The 26700-nt window shown below is 39.3% G+C and overlaps 1 protein-coding gene across 2 annotated transcripts; it reads left to right on the top strand.

The window, feature by feature from the left end:
- The first annotated feature begins 95 nt into the window (after nucleotides 1-95).
- On the top strand, nucleotides 96-26336 carry LOC307043481 (ligand-dependent corepressor). Of its 2 annotated transcripts, none has more exons than XM_079687958.1 (7): nucleotides 96-217; nucleotides 9186-9251; nucleotides 10318-10397; nucleotides 10705-10837; nucleotides 11014-11334; nucleotides 11460-11559; nucleotides 19955-26336. In XM_079687958.1, the coding sequence occupies exons 1-7, from the start codon at nucleotides 121-123 to the stop codon at nucleotides 24564-24566; spliced, it is 5409 nt and encodes a 1802-aa protein (XP_079544084.1). In that variant the 5' UTR covers nucleotides 96-120; the 3' UTR covers nucleotides 24567-26336. The 2 variants fall into 2 exon arrangements, with proteins under 2 accessions (XP_079544084.1, XP_079544085.1); XM_079687959.1 differs by lacking the exon at nucleotides 19955-26336 and adding an exon at nucleotides 13347-19770.
- The last annotated feature ends 364 nt before the right edge of the window (nucleotides 26337-26700 follow it).

The raw sequence follows: 26700 nt of genomic DNA, 5'->3' as shown, positions 1-26700 counted from the left end.
TGACTGAAACCTACATTTCCCTATGGAGTGATTTCCTCTTCAACACAGGGGCGTGCGCGTTCATATAGCAGAGTGCTTCCTCTTCCCGTGCTCGTGCCCGCCAGACAAGAACGATAGAAAATGGCGAGTCAGTGTAAAAGGCAGCAATGCACAATCGACAGGCGCGGCTTTCGGCAGGAACTTGACTCTTGGAAACATAAACTCATTCACTGTGTAGGTAAGGACAATGCCAGGTACACGGTGTACAATTTAACCGGTTGAATTTCGCCTCTGTGCGACCTTTATCGATGTAAATAACCATCTATTACCGGGGCATCTCCGAGCGACTTTTTGTCCTCAACTGTTTCCTTCTCACGGCAGCCAGCCTGAGTACTTGCATATACTGCTGTTTGTGACAATGTTGCAATACTTCTTGGATTTCCTCGCTGTTTTGCATTTTCAACCGAACTGTAGACTTGAGTTATCTAACGATTCTGGCGTTAGTTTGTTTAAAGGGCACCGTGCTTGTTTTAAAGGGAGTGTCTCTATGCGTTTGCGTCGGCTAAAAGACCCCGTTTGCTGAGATGCGCGTTCCCGTGTAATGATACTGTAGTATTTTGGATGGGGGAGGGCGAGATATGCCCGTGGTTGATGTTTTCTGTTTGTTTTTCTCACGCATGCATGAGGTTATGTATTGAGGAAGTGGCAGAAACCTTGCTGCTGGGGGTCTTTTTATTTGTTGGTATTGTTACACTAACTTGAAGTAACCCTTAAAGCAAATAATTAAAAAGGCCTTCTTGACTTGAGGGTTTAAAGCTATTTTATTATGCATATTTGTATGAGGGTGAGTTGAATCGAAACTATTTTGAACAATTATAACAAAAGCAATTTCGTCAAATAGCAGGAGCTTGCAGAACAGGACCTGGGGGGTTGGAAAGGAAGACTTTTAGCTATGCTTATTGCGGTGTCTCTCCACCTTTTTGGTCCAGAATACAGAGTCAAATGACATTTCCTCAACTAGTGCCACTTGCAGTTTGACAGTTGGCTTTTAGTGAAATGTTTTTGCTTTATGGTTAGATAGTAACACAATTTGGTAGCCTACAGACACATTTTTTCTCTCTGAGATGCATTCTAGGTGCAATCCCTTGATTTCACATTTAGTATTACATTCAATATCTTTAACTTTTGTTGTTTACAAACAATTGGTCTGCCTAAGCATTGGAATTTGTTAGAAAAGTTATTGGTTTTTAACTGCTTTGCTTTCAGTAGTGTACAACCATTTTACTTTGCTGCTGTAGGACATTAGACCTTTCTGTTGTTAATTCATGTTTTTTTGTAACACTCGATTATTAAAAGAACCTGTTCCTCCTTAAACAATAAGAATGTATCTGTGAGAAGTTTGAGGACTAACTATCAGCAGATAAAATCAGTGGACTTTAGTGGTGTTATACAATGTTACAGTAGGACTTGAAGAAGATGGAGAGGCCATTTTTAAATCCATGCCTTGCCAACCTCCTTTTTCTGAGTGGGTAACATAGCAACAGCCAATGTGGACACTCAGCACCATCACACACAGATTGATCACACAAATGAGGAGAGAGTTGCTCCGTGACCCAAATGTTCAAATCAAATCAGTTACTACTTTTTGTCTGGTTGAAACAAAGTTGATCTTCACTTATGTCTTTCTCATAGGGTAATGTGAATCAAATAATTTCCTGTGTTAACTTAAGAAACCATTTCCTTCTCATACTTAGGCCTTCTGTTGGCTAAATAGGAAAACAAACTTGCAAACTTAAATTATGAAACAAGTCTATACACATAAATCTGTCTGTCCATGTTTTGAATAAGGTCTCTATGATTTTTTTTATTTTTTTTATGCAACTTATATTTAATTTAAATGCATGCATTTCATGGTTTTGGGCAGAATATGAAAATGAATTTAAAATGAACACATGCATCATCAAATGTATTTAAAACCCAGAACACCACTTCTGGCACTGCTGATCTCAAAATGTCACATTTAATCACTCTCACTTCATCGGGCTGCTCTATGAATAGGTCTCATTGAATTTTTAAATGTATGTACAAGGCGTGTAGTATGTGTGTGCACAAATTCATGCATGTTAAACATTTTCAGCTCTTAGTTTATTTAGGAAAGGAAGAAGCTGATTTCATAACCAGAAGGAGCAGCAGAACAATTGACACAAACCAGTCGACGATGCCAACCGTGTGTGACTTTCAGCCATATAGTCCAGTTCAACAGCCATTATGTCACGGATTATGTAAGATGTGAAAGGCACAATCTAAAAGTTTGCAGCATTATTTGGTGGAATAGCGGGGCTATACATGCACAGCTGATCGTTATAATATACATATTATTCAAGAGCTTACTTTCAATGACTAAGCTAACAATTTAGACCCAGCAAGAAGAAACTTATTCCAGTTAAAGTCTACAATACTAGGTGTGCTCATTATTATAACGAATTGGAGGAAGAATAATAGTTTCTGACTAGTCACTCACTACCCCCAGACCCAGGTCAGTCCAGTCAGTCAGTACCCCCTTTATGATTGACAAATATCCCTTGTGTTTGGGCTATTATTGTAAAGCTGCAGAGTACATGACAACAGCATCAGTCTGCTCTCGGCAGAATGGCATGTTCTGTCCATGACAACAAGGACATACTTTTGTTTGGCTTTTTGGTGGAGAGGGCTGCACGCCACCACCACCCTGCCAATGCTGAAATGGACATTTTGTCTTTGTGTATTTAATGCGAGCAGTCGAACTGAGACAAGGGCAATTGTCCCATAGAACAGCAGCAACAATTGTCTCTGTATGTTTGCCTCTACATGTGTTCATGGTCCACCAGCCCCCAGATGAAAACCGTGTGTGTACAAATGTGTGTTCTGTGTGGATTTGGGAACATTTGCTAACATCTGAGAATGCCAGTTATTCATGCTTACATTGGACATGTCAGTGAGATTAAAGTGCTCAAATAAATGACAAGCAAATATTGACATCAGGCAGATTGTCTTGTTTATTATTTAAACTTTAGCATGGCCCATTTCCTCCTCCAGCATGTCCCCTCTGATGGGCTTTTGGCCTACATTTTCCTTTAAAAAAAGCCGGCTGAGGTTTGTTGACATTTTGCAAACATAACCACCAGCTTTAATGGATTCACATGGAATGCACTTTCTTTAATTGTGTGTTTTCTCTTTGCGTGTACTTCAGCACACTGTGTGTGCATGCATATTTTTCTTTATATTTGCCTAAAATCATGGCCGTATCATATTTGTTATTCAAAGTGATGCTTTGCGCAGCATTACACCATTTGACTGTCAGTTTGCATCATATCATGTTAAGTATTCATGCAGAGGCTGTTTCCTTGCTGTAGATGTTGCCCAAAGCTGCCACCTCATTGCTGTAAAGCCTGCTCCAAACTACTGCATGCTTCTCCTAATGAACACATTGTGTAGCCAAATGACATTTTAAGCACTTTTTGCTCACGCCCATGTAATGTGTAAGCATGTTTTTTGACCCACAGTGAGTTCCCTTTTTGTATATAGCTTAGTAAGCAACAGTAAATGCATTTGAGATGGTTATGCATTAGAAGTGGTCTCTGTGATGAGCTGCCGTCGGATGAAAATAGTCATGTTGTGTATCTCGACTAATTTGTGCAACTTTCTCATCTCTGCACTCATCCTCAGCCCCCAGCCCCTTCTAACATCTTCATAACAGCGCTGCTCAGGGATATCGGTGACCCTCCTCATACAAAATTCCACTCTTAAACATCACACACAAAATTGTTTGGATTTTTAAAACATGCTGCAGGTTTTTATAAGATAAAATAATGTATGGCGGATAAATCTGTGTATTCCAAAGGCTGGAGCCAAAGGTGCCAGATATAGCGACGTTTATTTTGGCTGCGTACTGATTCAAGCTTAGGGAAGCTCCCGTTTGCAAGCTTGTGGTCACTCCTTCAGAGATAGCGTTTGTACAGTAGTTGCAGTGGGGGATGGGCTGAGTGGGGGTTGATGCAGCACTGTACACCCTCAGCACTAGAGCGGCAGAGGGAAGGGTGGGTCATCCACTGGAAAGATCACTGCAGTCTCAAGATGAGGCTAAATGTAAGCATTTTATTAACATTTGGGTTTTTTGTGATGCATACATTTAAGCATGATTAAGTTCAGAATTAAAATGTGGGTGATTGCTTGTAGAAATTATGGATGTAAAAGGAATTCATAAGGAAGTCCTTGATACTTATAATATGTTCACATAACCTTTCCTGCCACACAGGTTTTGGTTTGTCAGAAACAGTTGTGGTTCGTCAGAGGAAAACATTTGACCTGATTTATAAATGTTTGGCATAATTGTGAGTGGACAGGTGCCATAGCGATACCAAAACCCATTATCGCTTGTAGCCAGGTTGTGGAAGTAAAAGTCCATCCATTTTGTCTATACACATTAATACATAGCTTTTTAGTTTTAGGCTTTTCAAAGGCTCACAGGACATGACATTTCCGTAGCTGCTTCCTTTTTGTTTTGGATTAATTTGGGTATACTCTTATCATAATCATAATTTAAGTGTCTTTGTGTTCAAGAAAAGCGCTATAGAAATATAATTTTTTATTATTATTATTATAATGTTGTAGTAATTGCTCGGATAAAACTGATTAAAATGTAGGACTCTGGATGAAGTCTTAACAACTGCAGAGGAGGTTAATGCGCAGAATTGTATAATTTACGAACAAAGATTTCTCAAAAATGGCTTAAACAATTAAGACACTTGTAACCAAGGACCACAAAACATTATCGCTAAGTTATCTGAAGGAATCCTCTGTGGAATCGAGCAACATCATGGACGTTTTCAAAGAAATACATGTTCACGTCAAATAGGCCTGTTCACTGTTGTGTACTTCCACTGCAATCTGCATATGCTGAATATTGACCTTTTGGCCACACCACCAACCCACGTGGAGCTAGCAATAAGCAGTAAAGAGGGGTTTTAGCACTCATTATGTTCAATTCACAGTGATGTACATCATAGGTTAAAGTTAGGATTTAGGAAGGTTAAGCTGATCGTAGATCTGTGGGATTAATCTTTCAAAGTGCTAGCGGAGAGTGTGTCGTACACTCCTAATCATTCCGCGCTTCATTTTTTCTGATTGGCTTGAGATGTAGGTCAGAAGAAGGCTATTGCTCCTGTCAGTAGGATTTAGTGGCATATAGCGGTACGATTGCAACCAACTCAATACCCCTCTGCTAACTCAGCGTACGATAGCAAGAACCTACGATAGCATTTAGGCTATGCGAAATGTTAAAGACGGTTTGGAGTAGGGCTTAACGATATATTGTGTCATGGCGATAACCGCGATATGCGCATGCATGATATTCACATCGCAGGGACGTGCAATTTTATACATTTTTTATAATTATGTTTTTTTTTTTTGTTGCTTTTTTTAGGACGTGCGATATGAATGAAGTAGGTACATTAACTCAAACACGTCATGTTACAATTATTGTGCTGCTTGCTACAAAAGGAAAACTTGCGCAGCTCTCATGTCAGGGGTACTTGAGTGAGTGACATGCAGGCTCTGCATGCACAGCAAACCACCAATCACAATAATTCTTGATCAGATCACAGCAGGCCCCGCCCCGCTAGTTTGCAGCACATCAAAACACCGGTAAAAAATTAGCGAGGCAGAGGAGGACAATACCGGCGAGAATGAAGATTTACTTCCAAAAAGAAAAGCAACATCTGCCATCTGGAACTATTTTGGATACAAAAGTTCTTCATTCACAGATGAACCCCCTTATTTGAGGGTAAGCAACATGCATTATCATGACATGTTAGATCATTACTTAAGGGATGATGAGTCAACCAGTTAAGATCCAGACGTCTGTGACTAAAATCCTTCATCCGGTTAAATGTAGTTTTAAAAAAAAACGCAATATATATATCGCAGGGGAAAAAAATATTGCAATGTCAGTTTTTTTTTCAATATCGTGCAGCCCTAGTTTGGAGCCATTATTTGATCCATTGTGGGCTACTGTAGAAACATGGTAACCTCGCAGAGGAGGATGCGCCCTTAGTCAACGTGAAGTTCACATTCTGTCCAGACAAAAACAAAACGCTTTTTAATTTAATGTGACTCGAGTATTATATTCAATTTCTACCAATAGGATCTCCTTAAGTTACACACCATGACATCTTTTTGAATGGAAAAATATATATTATATATATTTTTTTTTTTGGGGCAGAAAAACCAAATTGTAAGCAATGTAAGTTAGTCTAAAACTCAGATGACTTTCTTTCTCATGTTTCCTGTTTGAAAACCTTGGTGGAAAGCTAGTCCTGCAGAGATGTCCTTTACCTTTTAACCAAGCCCTCCTCAGAGAAATGAAAGAGTAGGTATCTCTAGATTCTGGGGAGAGACCATTTTTTCTTCAGTCAAAATGTGCTTCATATCATAGATGTCTCAATAATGGTCATTAGTCCAGGGAGAGTAATGGTAAAGATAAACAGCATTTCTCTATGATTAAAACATAAAACTGCATTTAACTGCTCGTATCTGTTATTACTGAATTTCAGATATCGTCGTCATATAATGGTTAACTTTTGACTTTGACTTCGCTATACGATTAGGAATAATAGCAAGTATGTGATTTAAAATGTATCATTTCAAATGGACCAATAGTAAGCTTACAGTATATGATGCCAGTGATGTTTTAAAAAAACATTCTTATTATCATTTCTATTCCTTGGTTAAAATAAACTTTTATATTAAGTACTAAATTGTAGACAAAAGTGGCTCTTCTAATCTCCTCAACAGAGATGTTTTCATTTCAGCAAACACACTTGGTATGTTAATACATTTTCATTTCAGCATACCTAAATTTAAGCTTTGCCTTCACTCAACTATAAATTGTCTGGAGGAAAGGCACAATATGCATTTAGAGTAAATAAATAAACAAGGCAACAAGGGTTGAAAATAACAAAATGGTCTTGAATCATCCTTTTCCCCGTATAGAGAAAAATGATTAACGAGAATGAGTAACGTTGTCCTAAAAAAAAAAACGTAATATGCTGTATATAGTAAGGCCTACGATAAAAAAAAAAAAGAACTCGAGATTCGTACCTCCCAACTTTTGCAGTGGATGAGATGACTTCTGTTAGCCTCATTAACCTGATATCGCTCGTATGTCATTTTCATTAATCCTCAATATGTTTATAATTAGGTCTAAAGCCCGATGGCAAATACTACCGGTCTTCTTTTTTGCTTTGTTCTCAATGTCACTTTATACCTTTGCTTATTATTGTATCTGGCTTCAGATAACCATACACCAAACCAGATATATGTTGTGAGAGCTCAATGGTGGCCTAATTCCTTTTAAAGTTAATTAGTTTGTGAATGTCCCTCTTTAAACAGGAAATATAGCGGAAAAGTTGACCATTCTCAGTTATTTTTACATCCGAAAGTGCGTTACATTTATGGCAACTGTAGGGCACTCGATACAGTGATGGTGTTTCTTTCCCTTTTATTGTGCATTTTAACTGTAGCCATTATTCCGTTTTTCATACACATTTATTTTGTAGAGCTTGCATGACAGCCATACATGCTATAAATATTTTAAGTTGCTGGATTAGTTTTTTTGTGAAGAGGTTCTTTTTATGATTCAATGATGTCACATAGTGTGATGTGCGCTATCTGCCAGTCTGAATGCATGTTAACGTTGCCTCAAAGTCATGGTTTACACTATGACACATTTAAAATGCCCTAAACTGAATTCCTGAAGAGTAGTTTGATGTCATGCCGCTTCTCTGTCAAACGAAAGTGGATGACCTACTTTTCTCCCCCTGCCTTTGAAATATTTCAGAAAATAGGATTGGATAGCTTCAGCTGAAGTCCTGTGCACTAACCCAGAAACAGACTCATGCAGCTATAGGCAAGGCAGAGTTTCACCCCCCCCCCACACTCCCCTCTTTATGTTTGGCTGTTGAAAAGTGGGTGGGAATTAGTAGGGAGCAGAGCGAGGGCATTTTAACAGATGACAGCTTTTATTGAATCCACTGTGAGTTTTGGAAGAGGGTGGACGGTAAGGACTGTTCATTTTCTCACTAGTTTTTCTGTGAAGACGTATTGTAAATAGGCCTTCAGTACTATGTTAGTGTGTTAGATACACATTTGGGTAATTTTGTGATGTTTTTATTATTTTAAATATAAGTCTAAATTCTTCAATAATTTGTCAATTCTACAAATGCAAATATGTTTTTAATTTCCTCTTTTCTTTTTTACAGCCATTTGTTTGGCTTTTTTATGTCAGAATGGTTTGATTCATTCTACTTCTGTGTTTTGGTGCCTACTTCATTTGATGTAGCACTCTGACTCATTTAAAATCCAGTTCAGTAGACAGATGTTATCCTGACCTCTTTAGCGCTTGATTTAATGCATATAGTGGTTTTGGATTTGTTACATTGACCCCGCGGCAATAAGCAGACATTGCATATATTGTGTTAATGCACTGTTGAACCAAGTCCTATGCAGCATAACACATTACATCTTTGAAACAGCTGGGGCTGTAGGACACCACCATCTCATCAGTAATGCATCCAAGATTGTCTGTTTATGTGATAACGGATGTTTTGCTAGCTCTTTTGAAGTTGCTTAACTGCATCTAGTGAAATGTGAACATTTGGTTTGGCAGGATTCCCAATCTGCAACATTGTATAGGATACTTTAACACTATCATATAGCGCTCTTCTCCTTAATGTTACAGCAGGCAGTCACTCCCAACTGTAGGTGCTTTAGTTGCTTGGCAACAGGAGGATGAAGTGCATGTATTTACTGTTGAAGTAAAAACCTGGGGTGAAAGCTGATAATGTGTCTTTTTTAAAAGAAGTGGGGGATTGCTCACAGGGGTTGTCAAGAAGAAATGGAAAGGCAAAGACCGCCTGGGTGAATGTACTAGACATTATCATGTGAAGTGTCAGTGATGTACAGTAGACCATGCTCCATTTTATTTTCTTCCTTGACTACAAAAAATTAATTTGGGCCCTTGGGCGAATGAGGCTGCCCTAAAGAGTGATTCATTTTGTTCTGCTGTTTTGAGCACAAAGCCTCAGTTAGGAGTATATCTTAACAAATACTACGTCCAAATGTATAGCATTTTTGACTGCATATTTATTGTATTTCATATTTTTCCTCAGGGTTTGAGAGCATTCTCGAAGGTCTATTTACTCCAGGGCTGGAAGAGGACCTCAAATTATTTAAAGGTAAGTGCATGAATGAGATTTTTTGGTTAAATCTGAAAGTGTCGTCATGACTGCTGCATTGTACCATGTGGTACCTCTCTACATTCACTCTACCAGACTGCAGAAGAGAAGACGCCTTGTATTCCCACAGGGTTGCTGTTTAGGAGGGCGTGGTGGGGCTAGTGTAAAAGTCCACAGTGTACTACAGACATTTTTCAAATGCATGATGCTAGTGAGACAATAGTGGCCATTAATTTGGTTTTCATTCAAGTTTCACTGAGACGATTGTCAAAGTCTAAGTAGACCTTCTACAATAGCAATGGGGGGAATACGGCTGCTGGACATTATGTTAAAATGTATCGCTCTACTTTTGATTCACTCAGTCTCACCGAAACAAATCAAAAACCCTTTATTTCCTAGCCCATGCATTTCTTTCATTCATACATTTTTGTCTTGTTATTGAGTCGTCATCTGAAGAATAATGCATACTGATTGTTGGAGACTGTAGGTTTCAAACAAAACCATTGTTATGATGTATCCCAACTATTTAACATTCAAAGATTCTAAGGCTTTATTTTCCTATGCACAATAGCTATAGTGTAGTTGGTGGTGGCAACACTAATCTTCCCATTCCCAGGCTCCTACAACAGGGCATCATTCAATATGCTTAATAAATATATATTAATATAAAGAAAATAGGGTTCTGTTGAAACCAACAAACATAAGATTCAGTCTGATTATGAACCCCCTTTTTTAAAGATATTCATTCTGGTAGTAGGCGTAGGAGGGAGCAGAAGTGGTTTGGATGTATATTGGCTGTGACAATGTGGCATTGGCTAGACGTAAGCAGTGACCGCAGCCTGATCGTCCTATGATGGGCGGTTATTAAATGTCAAAAGGTTTGTTGCTGCACCTTTTATTAAAAGCTCTTACTATAACCGTGGGCCAAATCTTCCTCTAGTGTCCTCCATGTTGAGGCACTTGAGTTTTAGGTTGTCTGATAATACACATTGTTTAGAAAAGCAAAAAAGCATAGATTTGTTACACAGTTGTATTTCATTGCTTGTCATCTGTTCTGTGCCCTTAGACCTTGAGCCGACAGCAGTGTCTGACTGGTCATTCGATGAAAATTGTTTATTCTGCTGTTTGAGACGAGACAATGTAAAGGTAAGATTGAATGTTTTCTCTTTTTCTTTCCTTACATTTTGATGGTGTCTTTCAGAATTTCTAAAGTTGTTGGAGGAAATACTAAAATCAGAAGACGGATGGATGTTAGGAAAGCATTTGAAGTGCCCATGCTCTCTAATACTTTGCTGTTTACTAGCAGAATTAGTTGTCGTCAAATTACATAAAGAGAGCAATATCAGTCTGAACTGAGTAAAGCGAATGAAACAACATTCCCATGTATTGGTCAGTGTATATATGTCCTGTTTAGGTCTGAAGACCGTTGACTAAAAGGGTTGTCATTTGACAGGAACACTTAATTGGCTTAACCAACGAGGGGATTGAAGACAAACCGAAACCTCTCCTGGCTAAAGATCAGAGCACAATCAGCCGACTAGAGAAACAAGCCGAGGAATTTCTCCATGCAGTCCTTGGCAGAAAAGGCGAGTCTTACTGCAACAGTACTTGAATGTTATGACACTAAAATGCTTATTAACAGGGAACCTGCTTTTATTGTAAATGATAAATGTAAATGTTCTACCCTATTGCTACAGATCCATTAGTGAATTTTCACTAAAGATACTTGACAGTTTTTAACCCCATGTGTATTTCCTTTCAGATGTGCCACATTTCTCGGACCCAAACATTCCTGTAGTGGCTCGAGAGATCCTTCAGAGAATGATGCGACAGTTTGCTGCCGAATATACCTCAAAGAACAGCTCCTCTCAGGACACTGGCTCTGATTCCCAGCCTTGCTCTGACCAAAGCCTGCCGACCCCCTCCTTGATCTCAGGGGCTTCTCCTCCTGCCAGCCCCGCTGCCACCGTGGCTGGGCCTGCACACAACCAGAACCCCGTCCTCAGCAAGCTCCTCATGGCTGACCAGGAGGCTCCTCTGGACCTCACCATCAAGAGGCCCCCGTCTCTGCCTACTGAACAAGGTAGTGTGAACACTTCTGCAACAGGGCAGCTATTCATGCCTGAGCTAGGGCTCTGGTAGTTGGCCAGGCTGAACTTAACATTGAGTTTTTTTCCCTTCCTTCCTTCCTTTTTTTTCATTTTACAGATGGAGTTCTTGACCTATCTGTCAAAAAGAACCGCTACAGCAGCGGCAGCCTGTCTGACCGTAGCCCCTGCCTTTCTCCAGCCACTTCCACACTCAAAGGGTAAGATATCTTTTTTTATTTAGTCTCCACTCCTTAAGCCGTGATGATTTCAAAGATATGTTACATTGTAGTTTAGGTGAGTCACAAAATGAATTTGGAATGAGGGGATAGAGTTAGTGGCATCAATTAATTTGCATTAGCTCAGTCCTGACATCTCAGAGGCTTGAACAAAATCAACAGCAAAACACAGGGTTGTGCTAAAAGTGTTTTTGCTACAAATAAACAAGAGATAAGGGTTTTTCTAACTGCAAGAAAGGGACATTCTTTGTGTGCTTCTGCTATTAGACTCTAAATTTAAACTTCACTCCAGTGTGTCCTTGTGGATGCAGTTGTTTCATGCTGCTATTCAAAATAAATGACTTGCAGACATGAGTTTAATGCAGCCGCCTGGTCCTGATTTCTGTGTGACCTGTCACTGGTATGGCCAGCTAGGGAATAATGGGTAGCATCTTGGTAATTTGCAAGCTACCTCGGCTTAAAAGGATTTGGTTAGCTCTGCCTTGTTGTGGTCCATTATTGTCTGGCAAGGAACTGGCTGGCCTGATTATAATGATTTACGACAGGACTCACAGTCTTGCTCATGTTCTTGAGTCTTGCAACTCCTTTTATCAAAAAGTCTCATTGAGGACTGTGGCCCTGCACAAATGCAGCGGATATAGCTATACATATTTATTTTAGCCCAATCCTCAGAGGGTTAGGGTTATGTTTTAGCAGAAGTAGAGGTGTTTAAATAAATAATGTCATATTTGCAACTCATGTTCTTCTCCCGAAGAATAATTGAATTAAGTTTTTATATTTTCAAACAGTAAGCATTGTTATTATGCTGCCAACACAGGTAGTTTTCCTAGAATACGTGCAATATGTACACAAACATGACATGATTCCAATTTAAATGGAATTTGCTGTAGTCGTGTAATTAATTCTTGATTAAATCAAACATTTGAGACGATACCTTTATCCAAATAGAATTGATTTTGTTTCTGTTTTTGTTTTCCCCTTTAGCAAAGCCCCTTGATAGTTGTTGTATCCATCTGGACTTAAATGTACCGATAATGACATATATATTTATTAAACACTAGAGGCTTTGCATGCTCCTCAATGAATGTTTTGAGAGCTGATATAATCAAAAAGTGATGATCAGTCTAAAGGTATAAAGCTGGCTCTGATTTTTCTATTATATTTTATTAATTAATACCCCAAAAAAGTGAATTGCATTATTTGTATCTTTGTGTGACCATACTTCAGTTGGGTTTTGACTCTCGACACACAAAACCCTCTGCTGGCTTACTCTTTTATTTCTGCGCTTGTTCAGTGGTAACGTCACACAAAATGTCCAGAGCTTTGCATCAGTCATTTTGTATGACATTGTTAGTGTGCCGTGCTCAACAGCTACGTGCCAAGCTGCCTTACTGCAATAACAAGTATTACCTCCTTCTGGCTATGCTTTTTCAGCCAAGACTCCAATAAATGCCTTTTTCTTTGCTTTTGTTTTGATGTTTCTTTGCCCTTTCTCTTCTTTTTCGTTCTTATCTATTATGTTGATGCAAAAGTTGTAAACAATCACAGCAATTAAATAAAAAATGGTCAGACTTGACACTTTTTTTTGTTCTTAAAAGTCACACTCAACTACGCAGTCAGGTATTTTAAAACAGTGATGTTACCAAAGCAAGGTCATATAATAAAGGAGTGGCCAACATCCTCCCCTCCCCAACCCATCCTCCTTTAGAAAAGAGAGATCAGGCACTGTGCAAGCTCTGCTTACACCCAATTTCCTTCCATCCAATCAGGCCTTCCTTGAGAGCAGACGGGCAAGTCGGGCTGTTTATGAAGAGCCTACAGGATGGGATGAGGAGGGAGAATATCGGCCACTCCAACCGTTATAAGCCTTCCTCAGCTCTTGCATACTCGCTGCACATCAAAGAGGAGCCCGATCTGGAGAGCGACCCTGAGTCACCTCTCGGCAACGGCTCCAGACCTTCTGACCTTTTCAAAAATGGATCTTCTTCCTGGAGTTCTAAAAGTCATTTTGGGGCCCTCCTCAAACTCAAAACCAACAGCGAGGCTAGTGAGCACCTTAAAGACATACCCAGGTTGTTGGAGGCTGCTGGACTTTTGACAAAGTCACTTGCCTATGACAAAAGAAACCTCCAGGAGACCTGTAGGGACCACAGCCTCGCTCTTTCTCATACATCACCTTTTGACCTCAAGATCCCCCAGGTGCGAGTTTTGACCTCAGCAACAGACTCGTCTTGGGATTCCCTTTCCACCGAGTATTCGAGATCACCTTATGAGAACGGTCTGGGAAAGGCACTTCGTTCCATACTACCCAGACAGATCCAGAAAAAGAGCAGTGGGGGTTTTAGTAGCTCAGGTTCAGAAAAGGACTATTGGCCTTATGACACTGACCGCAAATCCTCTCAGGGAAGCTACCCTCAGGAATCAGAGTCAGATCTAGGTAACAAGCAGCCGAGGAAGAAGCGTGGGCGATACCGACAGTATAACACCGACCTGCTGGAAGAGGCTATCGATATGGTGATGGGTGGGAAAATGAGTGTGTCCAAAGCCCAAACCATCTATGGCATTCCACACAGCACCCTGGAATACAAAGTGAAAGAGCGACTGGGGACCTTGAAACACCCACCCAAAAAGAAACTGAAGCTGTTAAAGATAGAGGAGCATGGTGTTTCACGGTCCCCAGAGAGGACCCAACTCTCCCAGCAAATTGTCAAAAGGGAGAGTGTATCTGACGAGAACGGAGAGGATTTCCATGACGGAAGCCTCTCATCAAATGAGTGATATAACTTTAATGTACCAATAATGATGTACTTTTTAACCCTGCAGAGGTTGCATTTGCCAGACAGTGGTAGTAGCTGACTTGTTTTCCCACAAACCTTAGTGGTTTACAGTAACATTTAAATCTTATACCTATATTTATTATTCATCTATTTAATTCTTCACCTACCTTTTGGTCAGTTGAAAATGCTATGGCCATCTATTTTACACACTCAAAGTGTCTCCTTGACCTATATATTGTGCCTGGAAGGCATACTTGCTAATTATAATTAACAATATTGTTAGTAAATGTACATTTTAAATTTTAAATTTTAAATTTAAATTTTAAATGAGTCATTCCTGGCTCTAACATGTATTTAAACATGTTAGAGCCATATTGAATAGTTGTTAAGGAAGTGGCGCCCCTTGGTGTCTTCTCTCAGTACTGTTCAGAGCACTTGTTATGTTCAAAATGAACATATAGCTTATCCTACAGAGTATGTAGGTCATTATGGGTGACAGCGAAGGTCTCTGTCACTGTTTTGCAAATGCACTTCTATCACTAAAATTGACACTGGAGATGTAAGTAAATTATATTCAGAGTATGTATTTATTCCAAACACTATATACAACACATTTATTTATTATTCTAGTCTGTTGCAATAGCATGATGTGTTGTCCAGAATTTTCACTTTCCTTATGAATCCAAGTCAAGCACGACACATCTTTGCCACCTAACTTTTATCCCTATGTGTTGTCCTTTTATGAATGGTATTTTTTTCATTGCCTTCACTGCACTCAGGATAAATGCAGTTTGGGAAGCAATACTTGTCAGTCAAAGAAAAACATCTCTCAGATAGTAGATCACTGTATACACATTAATATACCTCAGCTAGAGATAAGCTTAACTGAAGCATTGCTTCATGTTAGTCACCTCTAAAGGGGTTGATGACCAAATCCCCCTTTTTGAGGTAACATTTCAGGATGTCTTTCTGACAAGTATGCGTGTTTAACTCTCCTATAACTTCACAACCTACCTTAACTAGTTTTCAGTAGCATTTCAGTGCCAGTGTAAGCCTTCAGAGCATCACAGTCCTTTGTGAATCAGGGCTTGTCTTTTTCAGATTTCAGGTATTATCTCTGGGAATGTCTTTCTCCACAGGAGAAGGGCAGAATTGTTCCTTTTTTATTTACGATGTATAAACAATTATACATATACAGCACATATGTACACATCTCGCTCGCACTCGGCACATGATAAATAATTCCCCTCGGGTCAATTAATAACATGTATCAGGTTTGTGGGGATGATACTCTGTTTTAGTGACCTGATTATTCACAGTCAAAATAGCGCACTAGCTGAACACTTGTTATCAGTTAACTTTTAACTCTTTAAAATACAATAATGTATATGTTAAAAAGGTTTACGTCATGTTAATAAGTATGTTAGAGTCAAAATCTGTCATTTCAGAAGCTCTTAGCTCAGTCATTATTTTATAAAAAACACAACTTTTATCCATCAATATTAGCAACTGGAGTCAAACACACTGACTGACTGACTGTGCTAGCTTGCTAACATTTGCTAACTAGAAAAGTTAGCAAACATGTTAGCTGCTGTCATGCCTCTACCCACATCCACCTATTGCTGAAGTTACCAAGGCAAAAATTCAATGAAAATAAATCTCTTCATCTTGAACCAGGTGAGAGTGCGGGTTAACACTCATTCCACCATTTCCTTGAGAGTGTTTCTGTGTTGTATCATGGGAATGGTACAACACGTTAAGGACAAAAAGCTTTTAAAAGCCCTTTTCATTGAATGTTTGCCCGGTATTTTTGCTCTATCAGGACGCCTCATCGTGCATTACCACTTATACCTCAGGACATTCCAGAATATGGGATCATGGCCCAATATTCTTTCTATCAGGTCGATGCACAGTTCGAGAAAATCTTGGTCTTTTGTTTTTCCTCCAGCATTATAAATGTTGCTTGGATGAAAATGGATGTTTTGATAAAAGAAATGATTATTTCACCTCAAGCATTTAACTCCTAACATAACATAAACTTAAACATGTCAACATTTTGAATTGAGAGTTGGTTCAGCAGTAACATAGTTCAGGGACTCGCACACTTGTATGTTAATCGCAATGTAACAATGGAATAACTTTGTTGGATGGTACACCTTCTAACTTTTTGAATTTCCTCCGTGACTTTCTCCTAATACAGGCTTTATTACTTTGTTTTAAATTGGGTTGCATCTCCTCTCACGTTTAGTTTAAACTTTTTGATACATTTAACAAATCAACCGCTCTTAATTGCATATATTTTTTAACATACTCACAAAATGTCGTCATCACTTTGTCTTGGTTAAAAAATGAGTAGCCACTCCAAGTACACTTGTAAGATTAATACCATTAGGTCAAATCTACTCGCTGTTTCGCTTTCATTAACTGTATTTTTTAGCATTGACAATCATCCAGCATGACTCAAAAGCCACACTTATTTTCTCCTACCGAGTGTTAAACGCATGCTTAATGAATTTGTTAAAGGCATACATGCGTTTTGGGTTCATTGACGGGTAAAAAAAATTAAATGTTTGCTCCTTTATTGTCTATTGTAGCAAATCTAATGGCCGACTACCTCATCTGGAAATCCCATATCACAGTCTACTGTTCTCATAGCTGTTTTATGTAGCAATTTCTCATGTACACAACACAGTTTATTGTAAAATATTTGAGTGAAGGTGAATAGTTTACAGAAAAAGCTTTCAAAAAGTTATATAGGACGGTAGAATATCTGTCGAATTCAACCGTGTGTAAATATTTCAACGTATCCTTGTAGTTAATTGCCTCCTCATATATTTAATATTTATGTTGTCTTAATCCTTCTCCCTTTTTTCGGGTCCGGCTTTTGTTCGCACAGTTGTGACTTAGGGAAACCTTTTTATTTCCATAGTGGGGGAAGAGTTTACATCCCCTTGCATTTCTACACAAACTGATCTGTGGAGTTATTTTGTTAATGCAATATTTATTAATCAATATTTATGAACTAATGATTTTATCACCACTTAAGTAACCATGAATGTAAATGGCTTTAATCAAACAAAAGGTTGTCCACTGAAGTGTTAATAGACATAGGAAGATAATGCTTAAAATATATATTTAACTATCTTGCATAATAAATGCGAAGGGATAGCATTTAAGATTGTCCCGCTTTATTGTGTTGGGAAACTTTTGCTTGGTAAATATATTGTTTGAGGACTGAAGGTCCAGGGCAGAGAATATCCCTGTATTTAAAAAGAAAATGTACATAATTTATGTTTGATTTAACATTGTACAGGAATGACACTGGGTATGTTTTGCATGATTGGACTAAATCATTTGTGTCAGTGGGAAGTTAGTTGTATATGGTGACGGTTTATCTTTGGGGGTGATTTATTGAAAATACTGGAGTGTTGGTGTGTTTACTGTCAAGTCAACAATGTATCAAGTAGATAAACTGTGAAAGTTAAATATCCAGAAACCTGTTCAAATCTGGTTAGTGGCTCACTGGACCTGTGGTAAAATATAGTTGTGCTTGACTGCCAGATAATTTCTTTCCGCAATGTGCAGTATATGGACATTGTTGATCAGTTAACACCTCCATGTTTGTGTGCTTGAAATATTGTTGAAAAGAGTTATGTTTGCTTCTGCTTGTTTAGTTATTGTAATCCTCTGGAAGAACAAGGCATGTACTTTGTGTCAGTTCCCTACTTTATTGCAAAGTAAAACAGAGAGCGAAACTCTCAGGGATGAAACACTTACCACAAGTTATTCAGGTACTCCACTTTACTCCTTAGAAGCTTGCAGGCAGGATTTAAAGAGGGCTTAGCAAAACATTGGTCAGGTTCCAGCAAATGTTATTTTTTTAATCTCTTAATTATTTTTCAAAAAATGTACATTTGAGATATTTGGCATGCCATACAGCTTTGTGTTTGGATCCCAACAAATCTCAGTGCATCTTTCTCCGTTTTATTGTTTTTCATACTTGTTACACAATGAATGTCAATATAACCTACCTACAGGTACGATGTTGACCAATGGCTATTTAGTTCAACTTTTTCTTTCAAGTTCAGTGCCTCAAACAGCACATCTAATTTAAAAAAAGACTTAATGTAACATGCAGACATTCTGAAGATATTTACAGAAAGTCTTAAGATATATCTCAGATATTGCATTGCAGCATTTACACCTCTTGAAGGGTGTATTGTTTCATTTGCGAATTGGAGCTGAAATCCATATTTATTTTTAAATCACTGTCCTTCTTGTTTCTTTTTGCATCTAGTCGAATATACTGACAATACTCCAATAGTATTAATAATCTAAATTTCACTTTGCCACTTATGCTTTATAGCTGGAGTATCATACTAGATATCGGCTACATAGCAAGCTTTACACAGCAAGCTTTACACTAGATATACCACAATCTCCTCTATAGCTTAAGGGTGATATGTGAAACGCTATAGGTTTCAGCTTTACTTAGTCAAAGAATAAATTTTCTTAGTATGTTATTAGGCAATGCAAAATGTATTATTGTATAGAAATAGTTTGCAAGTATTTGTCTGGAGCATAAGATGTCAGACAATGCTCAACATAGCTTTTTATGACCACATATTCATCATGCAGTTGCCAGCACCTCTCTCTCAGCGGCACACGCTGTGGGCTAAGCTATGTCTCCTTTTCATTACTCAGCAAAGCCTTGTGACATGTCACCTCAGGAATCCAGATGTGGTTTCATGTATCTGTCTATTGTTCTTGTTGAAAGACCACTGTATCATTAGAAGGACTTGTTTTTTTGTTTTTTATTTTTACAAAGAAAATAACCTTTTCAGAATTATAAATATATTTTTGGCATAATGTAATGATATAGATGCTCCAAAGGTCGCGATGATTTTGTAATAGACCTACCTCACTGAAAAAAATGTTAGCCACAAATATAAAACATGCTCCCCCCAGTTGACTGATAACATTAGATTTGCATCAACATAAACAAAACCTCCCAGGTATTAGAAATAATAACTTTGCTTTGTTTAGTCATGCTTGATTTTTCTTTTACTAGTTAATTTGTCTTAAGTTGTTAAGCACTTATATGTAATTGCCACCCTTTGCACTAGTTATTAAATACATGAAAAATTTACAAAAAATATCTACTCTATATTTCCCCCCAATGTATTTGCTCTTTGAAGTGATAAACATGTGTTTGACCTTTTAATCAAAGTGGGCCACCGTTACTAAATGTGTTGTGCATGTGTAAGATGTTCTTGATGTATACTGTAACAAAAGGCACCACTGTGCAAAGAAAAAAAAATGTAATATCTGTAACAATGTAATTGGTCATGTTCACTGGATGAAAGGCTCACTTTTAAAATCACCTATTCTTCTAATAAATATGCAATGATAAACATTGCGTACCATTTGTGAATTATTTGGAACAAACATTAAGCTCCAACTTTTGCCCAGTAAACTGGTCAAAACAGATTCAAAGGAACATTTCTCTGCATAAGTTTAATAATCACAAACCAATCAATAGTATAAACCAAAAATGCTTCTTCTTTGTGTGCAATAACATCTTTTTTTTTTTCCCTCAGGGAGTCTCAAGACTTTCCTATTGCAAAGGCAACAGACCTGCAGTCGACCTCCACGCTGGAACGCTTCATGGCCAAACTCTGTACTCAACATCAGAGACAGATAGTAGATGCTATAGGTTTTCTACAGACTGAGGTCAAAGCACTGGCATCTTCCAATACACAGAACGTTTCTAACTCTCCCTCTGGGATCCAGGGAAGTGCTTTTTCCACTTCAAAATCCAATGAACTCACTCCTAAGAAGTCATGCCCTGAGCTTAGATTTCCCAGTGAATCCACTCCCAAGTCAGAAGTCCAGGATATGTCCTATTCTATCCCAAGCATCCATGCAATTGGGAAAGTTCCAAACAATGCTGTGTTGCTGAAAACATCAACTGCCCCTGCTCTGGATCTTCGCACCCCTGGGTCAGGGAGCAACCAAGCTTTAGTCACTCCCACTGCAAATCCATTGGATTCAGAAAACAACCGCCATGGTGATCATGCTCCTCTTAAGATGAAAATCATGGCCAGCAATGTTGCTGCCGGTAAAAAGTTATCATGCGTGCTCAACGCCTCTCTTTCATCTCACTCTGACACATTGGAGGACAGACAGGGTAACTCAAATGTATCTAACAGAACAGAGAATCACAGTGCTAGACTCAGCTCCTCTATGAAAAGACACACTCAAACAAGTCATGCAAATCATGTTAGGCAGAGAGATATTCTTGGCCATGCCAAAGATAAACCAGCAAACTTGTATTCACTTCACATGAGCATTCCTTCCGACTCTCCGCGGACTGCCAGGAAGACCGTCAGGTCGTCCTCTGATCATGGGATTAGGGACTCAACTTGTAAAGCATTGGCTGACCCTGATCTTGGCCTCTGTGACATTGTTTTTATTGACAAACCAATAACAGAGTGTTTTAAGGAACAGCAGCGTGTCTTGCTTCCTCGCCGCAATGCCAGGAAAAGCACCAGAGGACATTTGTATTCAGATGAAATCTGGGAGTTGAAAACTGTCCGTACATTGGCGGGGAGGGGCAACTGTCCCAAACCAATGCCAGATATGATCACCTTGGTCACCCCAAAACAAATGCTTTCAAAGCCTGAAGGTGTACCATATGTAGATATGCCTTTTGCTGGAGCAGGTAGAGAGACAATGAGTCAGCAAATGTCCAAAGAAGTGTCCAATGAGAGTGTGATACCAGGAACAGGAGATATGGTGGAGGTAGCAGCCAGTGAAGAAGACGTAATAGTAGAACATAGTCAGACAGACAGGTGTCAGAGCAAAGAGCAGTTGGTCCCTTCCTCTCTGATAAGGTCCCCAAAAGAAAACAAAGAAATGAACATGAACACAGATGTAGAAATGGACACAAGTGCAGATTCAGTGGAGACAACAGGAATTGAAAAACTTGTTTCTCAGGCTCCATTTGAAGCAGAACCTTTTAACGAGCATGAGCCTCAAGAGGACATGCATGAAAGTCCTGAGCAAATAGCCACCGAAACATTAGTGGGGCCATTAGAGGATAATATCATAAATGAAGATGAGCCCCAACTTTCATTAGATGGACTGCACAACAGTGAGCCTGTTCTCATGCAGATTAGTGCCCCATCACCAGTGGCTCAAGTTGAGGAAGAAATAAAGGAGAATAAAGGGGAAGAAATACAAGATGAGAAAAGTCAGGATCTTCAACCGGAGGCAGAGAAACACAATGACAACTTCAACGTGACAGAGAAGTCCAACATCACTGATTTGGCAGCGGAGCCAGTAGACAAAGAGCCAGAAATGAATACATCTGAAGCAACTGACTGTGTAGTGCCTTTAGAGACTGAATGCGATAATGACGAAGACCTGTCCACAAAGTCACTTGACGCGCTCTTGAAGGAATTGCCCCCTTGGCGTAGAAAAAAGGGTACTGCAGCATCACCGTCAAAGCTGATAAGAGAAACAGACGCTGTGGTCGTGGGTTTTGTCAATGGTAGACCCATATCGGCCTCTGATAGAAGTCTGCGGCGTAGATCAAATAGCACCACATCTCCTACTAAAACCCCAGTTAAAACTAGTCAGAGTGTCGACATCAAGACTTTGGTTGATTCAGCTGTTGAAAACAAACATTCGGAGGAGCATCTAGCTGAAACGGACATAGCTGTAAAATCTATTGATACTACTCCTGAGATTCAGAAAGATAAGGAACCGTCTTCTGCCCCACCAACGAGTCCAACATCTACATTTCCCCCAAAGACCAAATTAACCCGGAAACAAAAAAGAGATAAGGATGGTTTGTCTGTACTGTCCGAGCAGCGACAACTTAGATCGAAAGGAACTCCAGTTTCATCGCCCGAATCTAAGGATGCCATTTCATCTCCAAAACCTACTGCTACCCATGCTCTTCCATCTACAGAGACCCTTCCCTGCCTACCCCTCCCTTCTTCGCTTCCTGTTACTTCTCCTCCTTCAATCGAGTCATCTTCCCCTGAACAGTCCAAAAAGAACACAGTCCCAGTCCCAGAGACACTGGCGGAAGATAACATTGATAACTCGCAGCAAGAAGAGGCAACCCCTGAAGAAATACAAAACAACATAGAAGAAAATACATCGCAGGCCAACGAGAAACCACCGTCTACAAATGCTGTAGTAGAAAGCAATACGAATGAGAAACAGCCACTTGTGGTATCAAGTCCATTAAAAATTGAAAGCCCTGTAACGACTGAAATGCCAACGCAGATTATGCCAATAACAAGTAAGCGGGTTCTCCGAAAGGAGGCACAAGCAAGTGATGTTGCTTTGCCGCAGAAGTCAAATGTAGAACCTTTAGGAGACAAGTCTGCAAGTGGAGATGAGAGCATTTCTTCCCTTTCAGACAAACCGGCAAGAATGCCATTACGGAGTGAGAGTAAGACTGAGATGCCTCCAACTATTACTCATTCATCACCAGTTGACAACAAGAAATTGGCTTTGAGATCACAGAGATTAGCTGTACCCTCTACCAGTGCTACTGTAGCTGGAAGACAGACTGACCTAGCTTCCCCTATTAGAATAATCCCAGAAAAAGCGGCCAAAGCTCAGATGAAGCCTCTTTCAGTGGCTGTTGTGCCTGAGTTTCCTCAAAGCTCTGCCCTTCCTATCAATACACAAAGATCTCAGCCCCCAAAACAAACCAACAGATTCCTTGAACATTTGAATGGTGAAGAAAACCAACACCTAATAACAAATCTGAACATTAAGTATGATAAAATGCAAAAAGGCTGGGTGCAATTGGACAAAGAGGGTCAGCCGCCCACAAAGTACAAAAACAAATCAGACAGGCAGGCAGCCATATGGAAAAGTAAGCGCAGGGCGCGGAAATCAAAGTCTTCGGATCACCAGAAATACTCGCCTTTCCAAATGCTCTTCGTGAAAGGTTTTAATCTCTCCAGTATCTGTCGCTGGTACCTTGAAACAACTGAAACAAAGTCCCTCGTCATTGTCAAGAAGGTAAATACACGTCTTCCGTCAGAAACTCAGCTGTGCTTCCACAGTGCTAGTTCTTCAGGGGCCTCTCAGGGAATATTTCCAAGCCTACAGGCTGAGCGTTTGAAGAAACATTTGAAGAAGTTTGCCATCACCTCTCCTGTAAAGAGCAACCCCAAGAGTCAGAAACTTATTGCTAGAGCCCTGGAGGCAAATGCAGTCAAAGAGAGAGAAGAACTGCCCAGTTCTACTCAGACTGCCAAAGCCTGTGCCCAGGGTGAACCCCAGAAAGCCTCTGGTAAATCAAAGAATCCAGCTAGCGCAAGGATCCTGAAGAAATACTCTAATATCAGAGAGAAGATTCAGCAAACCAATGTTAGACTGAAAGAGGCCTCAAAAACCTTAAAAAACAACAATGTGAAAAGACTGGACAGTAAAAAGTCGGCCGCCAAGTCAAATGTGAAACCATCTACGAAGGCACAAAAATCAGCCCTACCTGTCGGGAAAAAAATGAAAGCATCTGCTGCAAAGATGGAAAGAAGGAAAACATTGGCTGGTAGAAAAACTACAAAGCCTCCGGTTCAACAGAGGGCGGTCAAGGCTCAGGGCAGCAGTAGAGTTTCAAGAGATGCAACTAAAAAAAACAAAATGCCAAAGAGATCTTCTCAACGAATAGGGTCTCCTAAAGTATCTGACCATAACCCGGGCGACAAATCCAAAAGCAAGGCCGACAATAAAAAACTAACTGAAGCAGAGAGAGTCGATGTTGAAAAAGCAGCTCTAAATAAAGGGAGTCCTAGCAAAACGCTCGCAAAGGAAACGTCACAAAGTACTGTCGCTGTAATCAAAGGAGCCGAGAAGGCTGAAACGCCACCAAGTGTGGATGGCAAGGCTCCGACCTCACCTGACCAGGTACTAACAAGATCCCAGAGGAAAATGGAGGTAGCAGTCCCGTTGAGTGGGGGCCCTAGTCAGGCTGCAAAGAAGGCCGCAAAGTCCATGAAATCAAAAAATGCATCTTCTAAAGCAGTCAAGAAATCAGAGAGACCCATGCTGATGAGAAGAGGGGCGAAAGGAAGGCAGACGGCTGTGTTACCACGCACTGTGACAAAATCCGCAACCAAGAGAGCTCGGGAGCCTTTAAAGACGCCCGCAAAACGCACCAGGACATCACTCTCTAAATGAAAGTGCGCCTGCAGAGAAGGACAATCTTTAGTTAGGGGATTCTGTTACTTTCTTTTCAGAAAGTCCAGAAATACATATGTTCCACTCTCATTACAGCCCTTCACAGGGCACCTTGTTCAGTTGGCAATTATGTGAAGAAGGTTTTGAAAGTAATTTAGGCTTTTGTAAAGTGTGAAAAAACCAATGTGATATTTGCTGAGTGTTTGCTCTGAGTTGAAGTCTACAGACAAGTCCTACATGAGGTGTCATAGATGTAGTTGCTGTAGTTTCTGTTCCAGTTACCCAAGACAAGGCTGCAGATAACATTATAAAACCTGATTTTAAAAGTTGGGATAAACATCAAACATCTGATGCAGATATCGAGGTGACATTTACGTTCACTCAGCGTCCTGTTTTGTTTTGTTTTGCCATTTTGTAAACAGTTATTGTTTTAGATAATAGCATACACTGCATTGAGTGCTTGCTATGAGAAGGGAGGTCATGTTTTCTATAAGGTTTTACTCACAGTTAGTAGGCATTTAGTTTCTCCAGCTTGTCTTCTAAACACAACATTGTGAATATGTGACTGTTGTGACCCGGTGCCTTATTTATGAAGTGTAAACAAATCGAAGCTGTTGCTAAATGTGAAAACTCCTGTCCTTTTAGCTATACAATCGTTCAATTCATGGAGAGGCTGCATTAACTAGCTTCAGAGTGTGTAAAGAGGTTAGGTTTCACAGCTTATGCCTCGTGTGTCATCTCTACATTCTTATGTTGACTGAGGCATTAAGGTTTATTTTTATATTACTATTTTTTTCCCAGAGCATTAACTTAATATCCTTCTTACTTTAGATGTTAGATGTTCAAGCAAATAAGAGTCAATTGTTAAACGAACAGCCGTGCTTTGTATGTGTCATGAAATACATTTGTTATGTTTGCGGTGGTTTTTCCATCCCTATCGACCTTTTGTTTTCTACTCAACATCCCATTAAGTATTTGACCTGCTTCTGCATGTGTTAGGTCTTGGTAATGTGCAGACAGCAACTCTTGCATTATAGCTATTGACTTCCTAGAGCTCAAACCCATACCTATCTTTATACCCTTGAACTTCGAAAAATACTAACCTCATTCAGGACTTTGTATGCACAATTAAAAGTCAAAATGCTGTACTGAAAAATATGCGATGAACTTTGGGATACTGGCCTATGTATCACTTTGGCAACGATGTTTCCTAACAAAGGCCTAAAAATGTATATTTGGTTGGTAAATATGAATGAAGTTATGGCCTATTTAGCATTAATGGCACACTATAGGGTGAGTCATTCCTTCCCTGATTTTACAAGTTTGGATATGACATGTTTGGCTAGTCTTAGTCACTTCTGAGTTGTTTATCAAATGTATGTATGTTGCAGTTTTATGTTTTATTATTGTCAGGCAGATGTTCTCATAATGTGAAGTTTCTTAACTTCCACAGTAGTACATTTCATTAGTGTATTGTCATTTTTAGCACAGTGTTATTTTTTTATGTTCATTTCTCTTTAGAGGGTAAATTGTCTGTAAATGCAAACACATGTTTTTATTGTTATTTAACTCCTTGTCAGCTAATCTATAACAGCCCACCAAATATCGGACTTGAACATGTTTATTCTTTACAGTTGCTATTTAAAGATTTTGATTTTGTATATTAGAAAGAAAGGACTGCTTTATTGGTGATAATCCCAAGAAAGATACATCTTTATGTTCAGAATTTTGTATTTTTGCTGGAGTTGATATAAAGATGTTGGAATTTTATCTTGGTGTTTTGGCTCATTTGTTAAAGTGTTTTAAATGTTATTTAACCAAACTTGAACGAAGTGAAGAAAGTGGCAAAGTGAAAACTTTAGTGCTCCATTTGCTTGAAATAAACTATTAAACATAAACACAAATAAACATTTAAGAGTCTTATAGCTGTTCTGAAAGACAACTGTCTCACCCCCTCTTACCCACTGTGGGACTGTTCAAGTTGAAGAGTCTGTTTCAGGCAGTGTTGGAAAATCTTAAAGGTCCCCTATTATACTGTTTTTCATCAATATATTATAGGTCTCAGATATATACAAAACAGGCCTCTGAAGTGTTTGGCTTGAAATATTCAACAGATCACCCATTGTAGCATCCC

This window comes from Notothenia rossii (assembly GCF_949606895.1).
Source record: "Notothenia rossii genome assembly, chromosome: 6".
NCBI classification, from domain to species: Eukaryota; Metazoa; Chordata; class Actinopteri; order Perciformes; family Nototheniidae; genus Notothenia; species Notothenia rossii.
This window is presented reverse-complemented; position numbering and strand designations above follow the sequence as displayed.

What these genes read in the sequence shown, in the direction of transcription:
- LOC307043481 (XM_079687958.1), top strand. Translation starts at nt 121, where the DNA reads ATGGCGAGTCAGTGTAAAAGGCAGCAATGCACAATCGACAGGCGCGGC. An exon ending in TAAACTCATTCACTGTGTAG is followed by an intron (nt 218 to 9,185) that starts GTAAGGACAATG and finishes ATTTTTCCTCAG; the next exon opens with GGTTTGAGAGCATTCTCGAA. An exon ending in GCCACTTCCACACTCAAAGG is followed by an intron (nt 11,560 to 19,954) that starts GTAAGATATCTT and finishes TTTTTCCCTCAG; the next exon opens with GGAGTCTCAAGACTTTCCTA.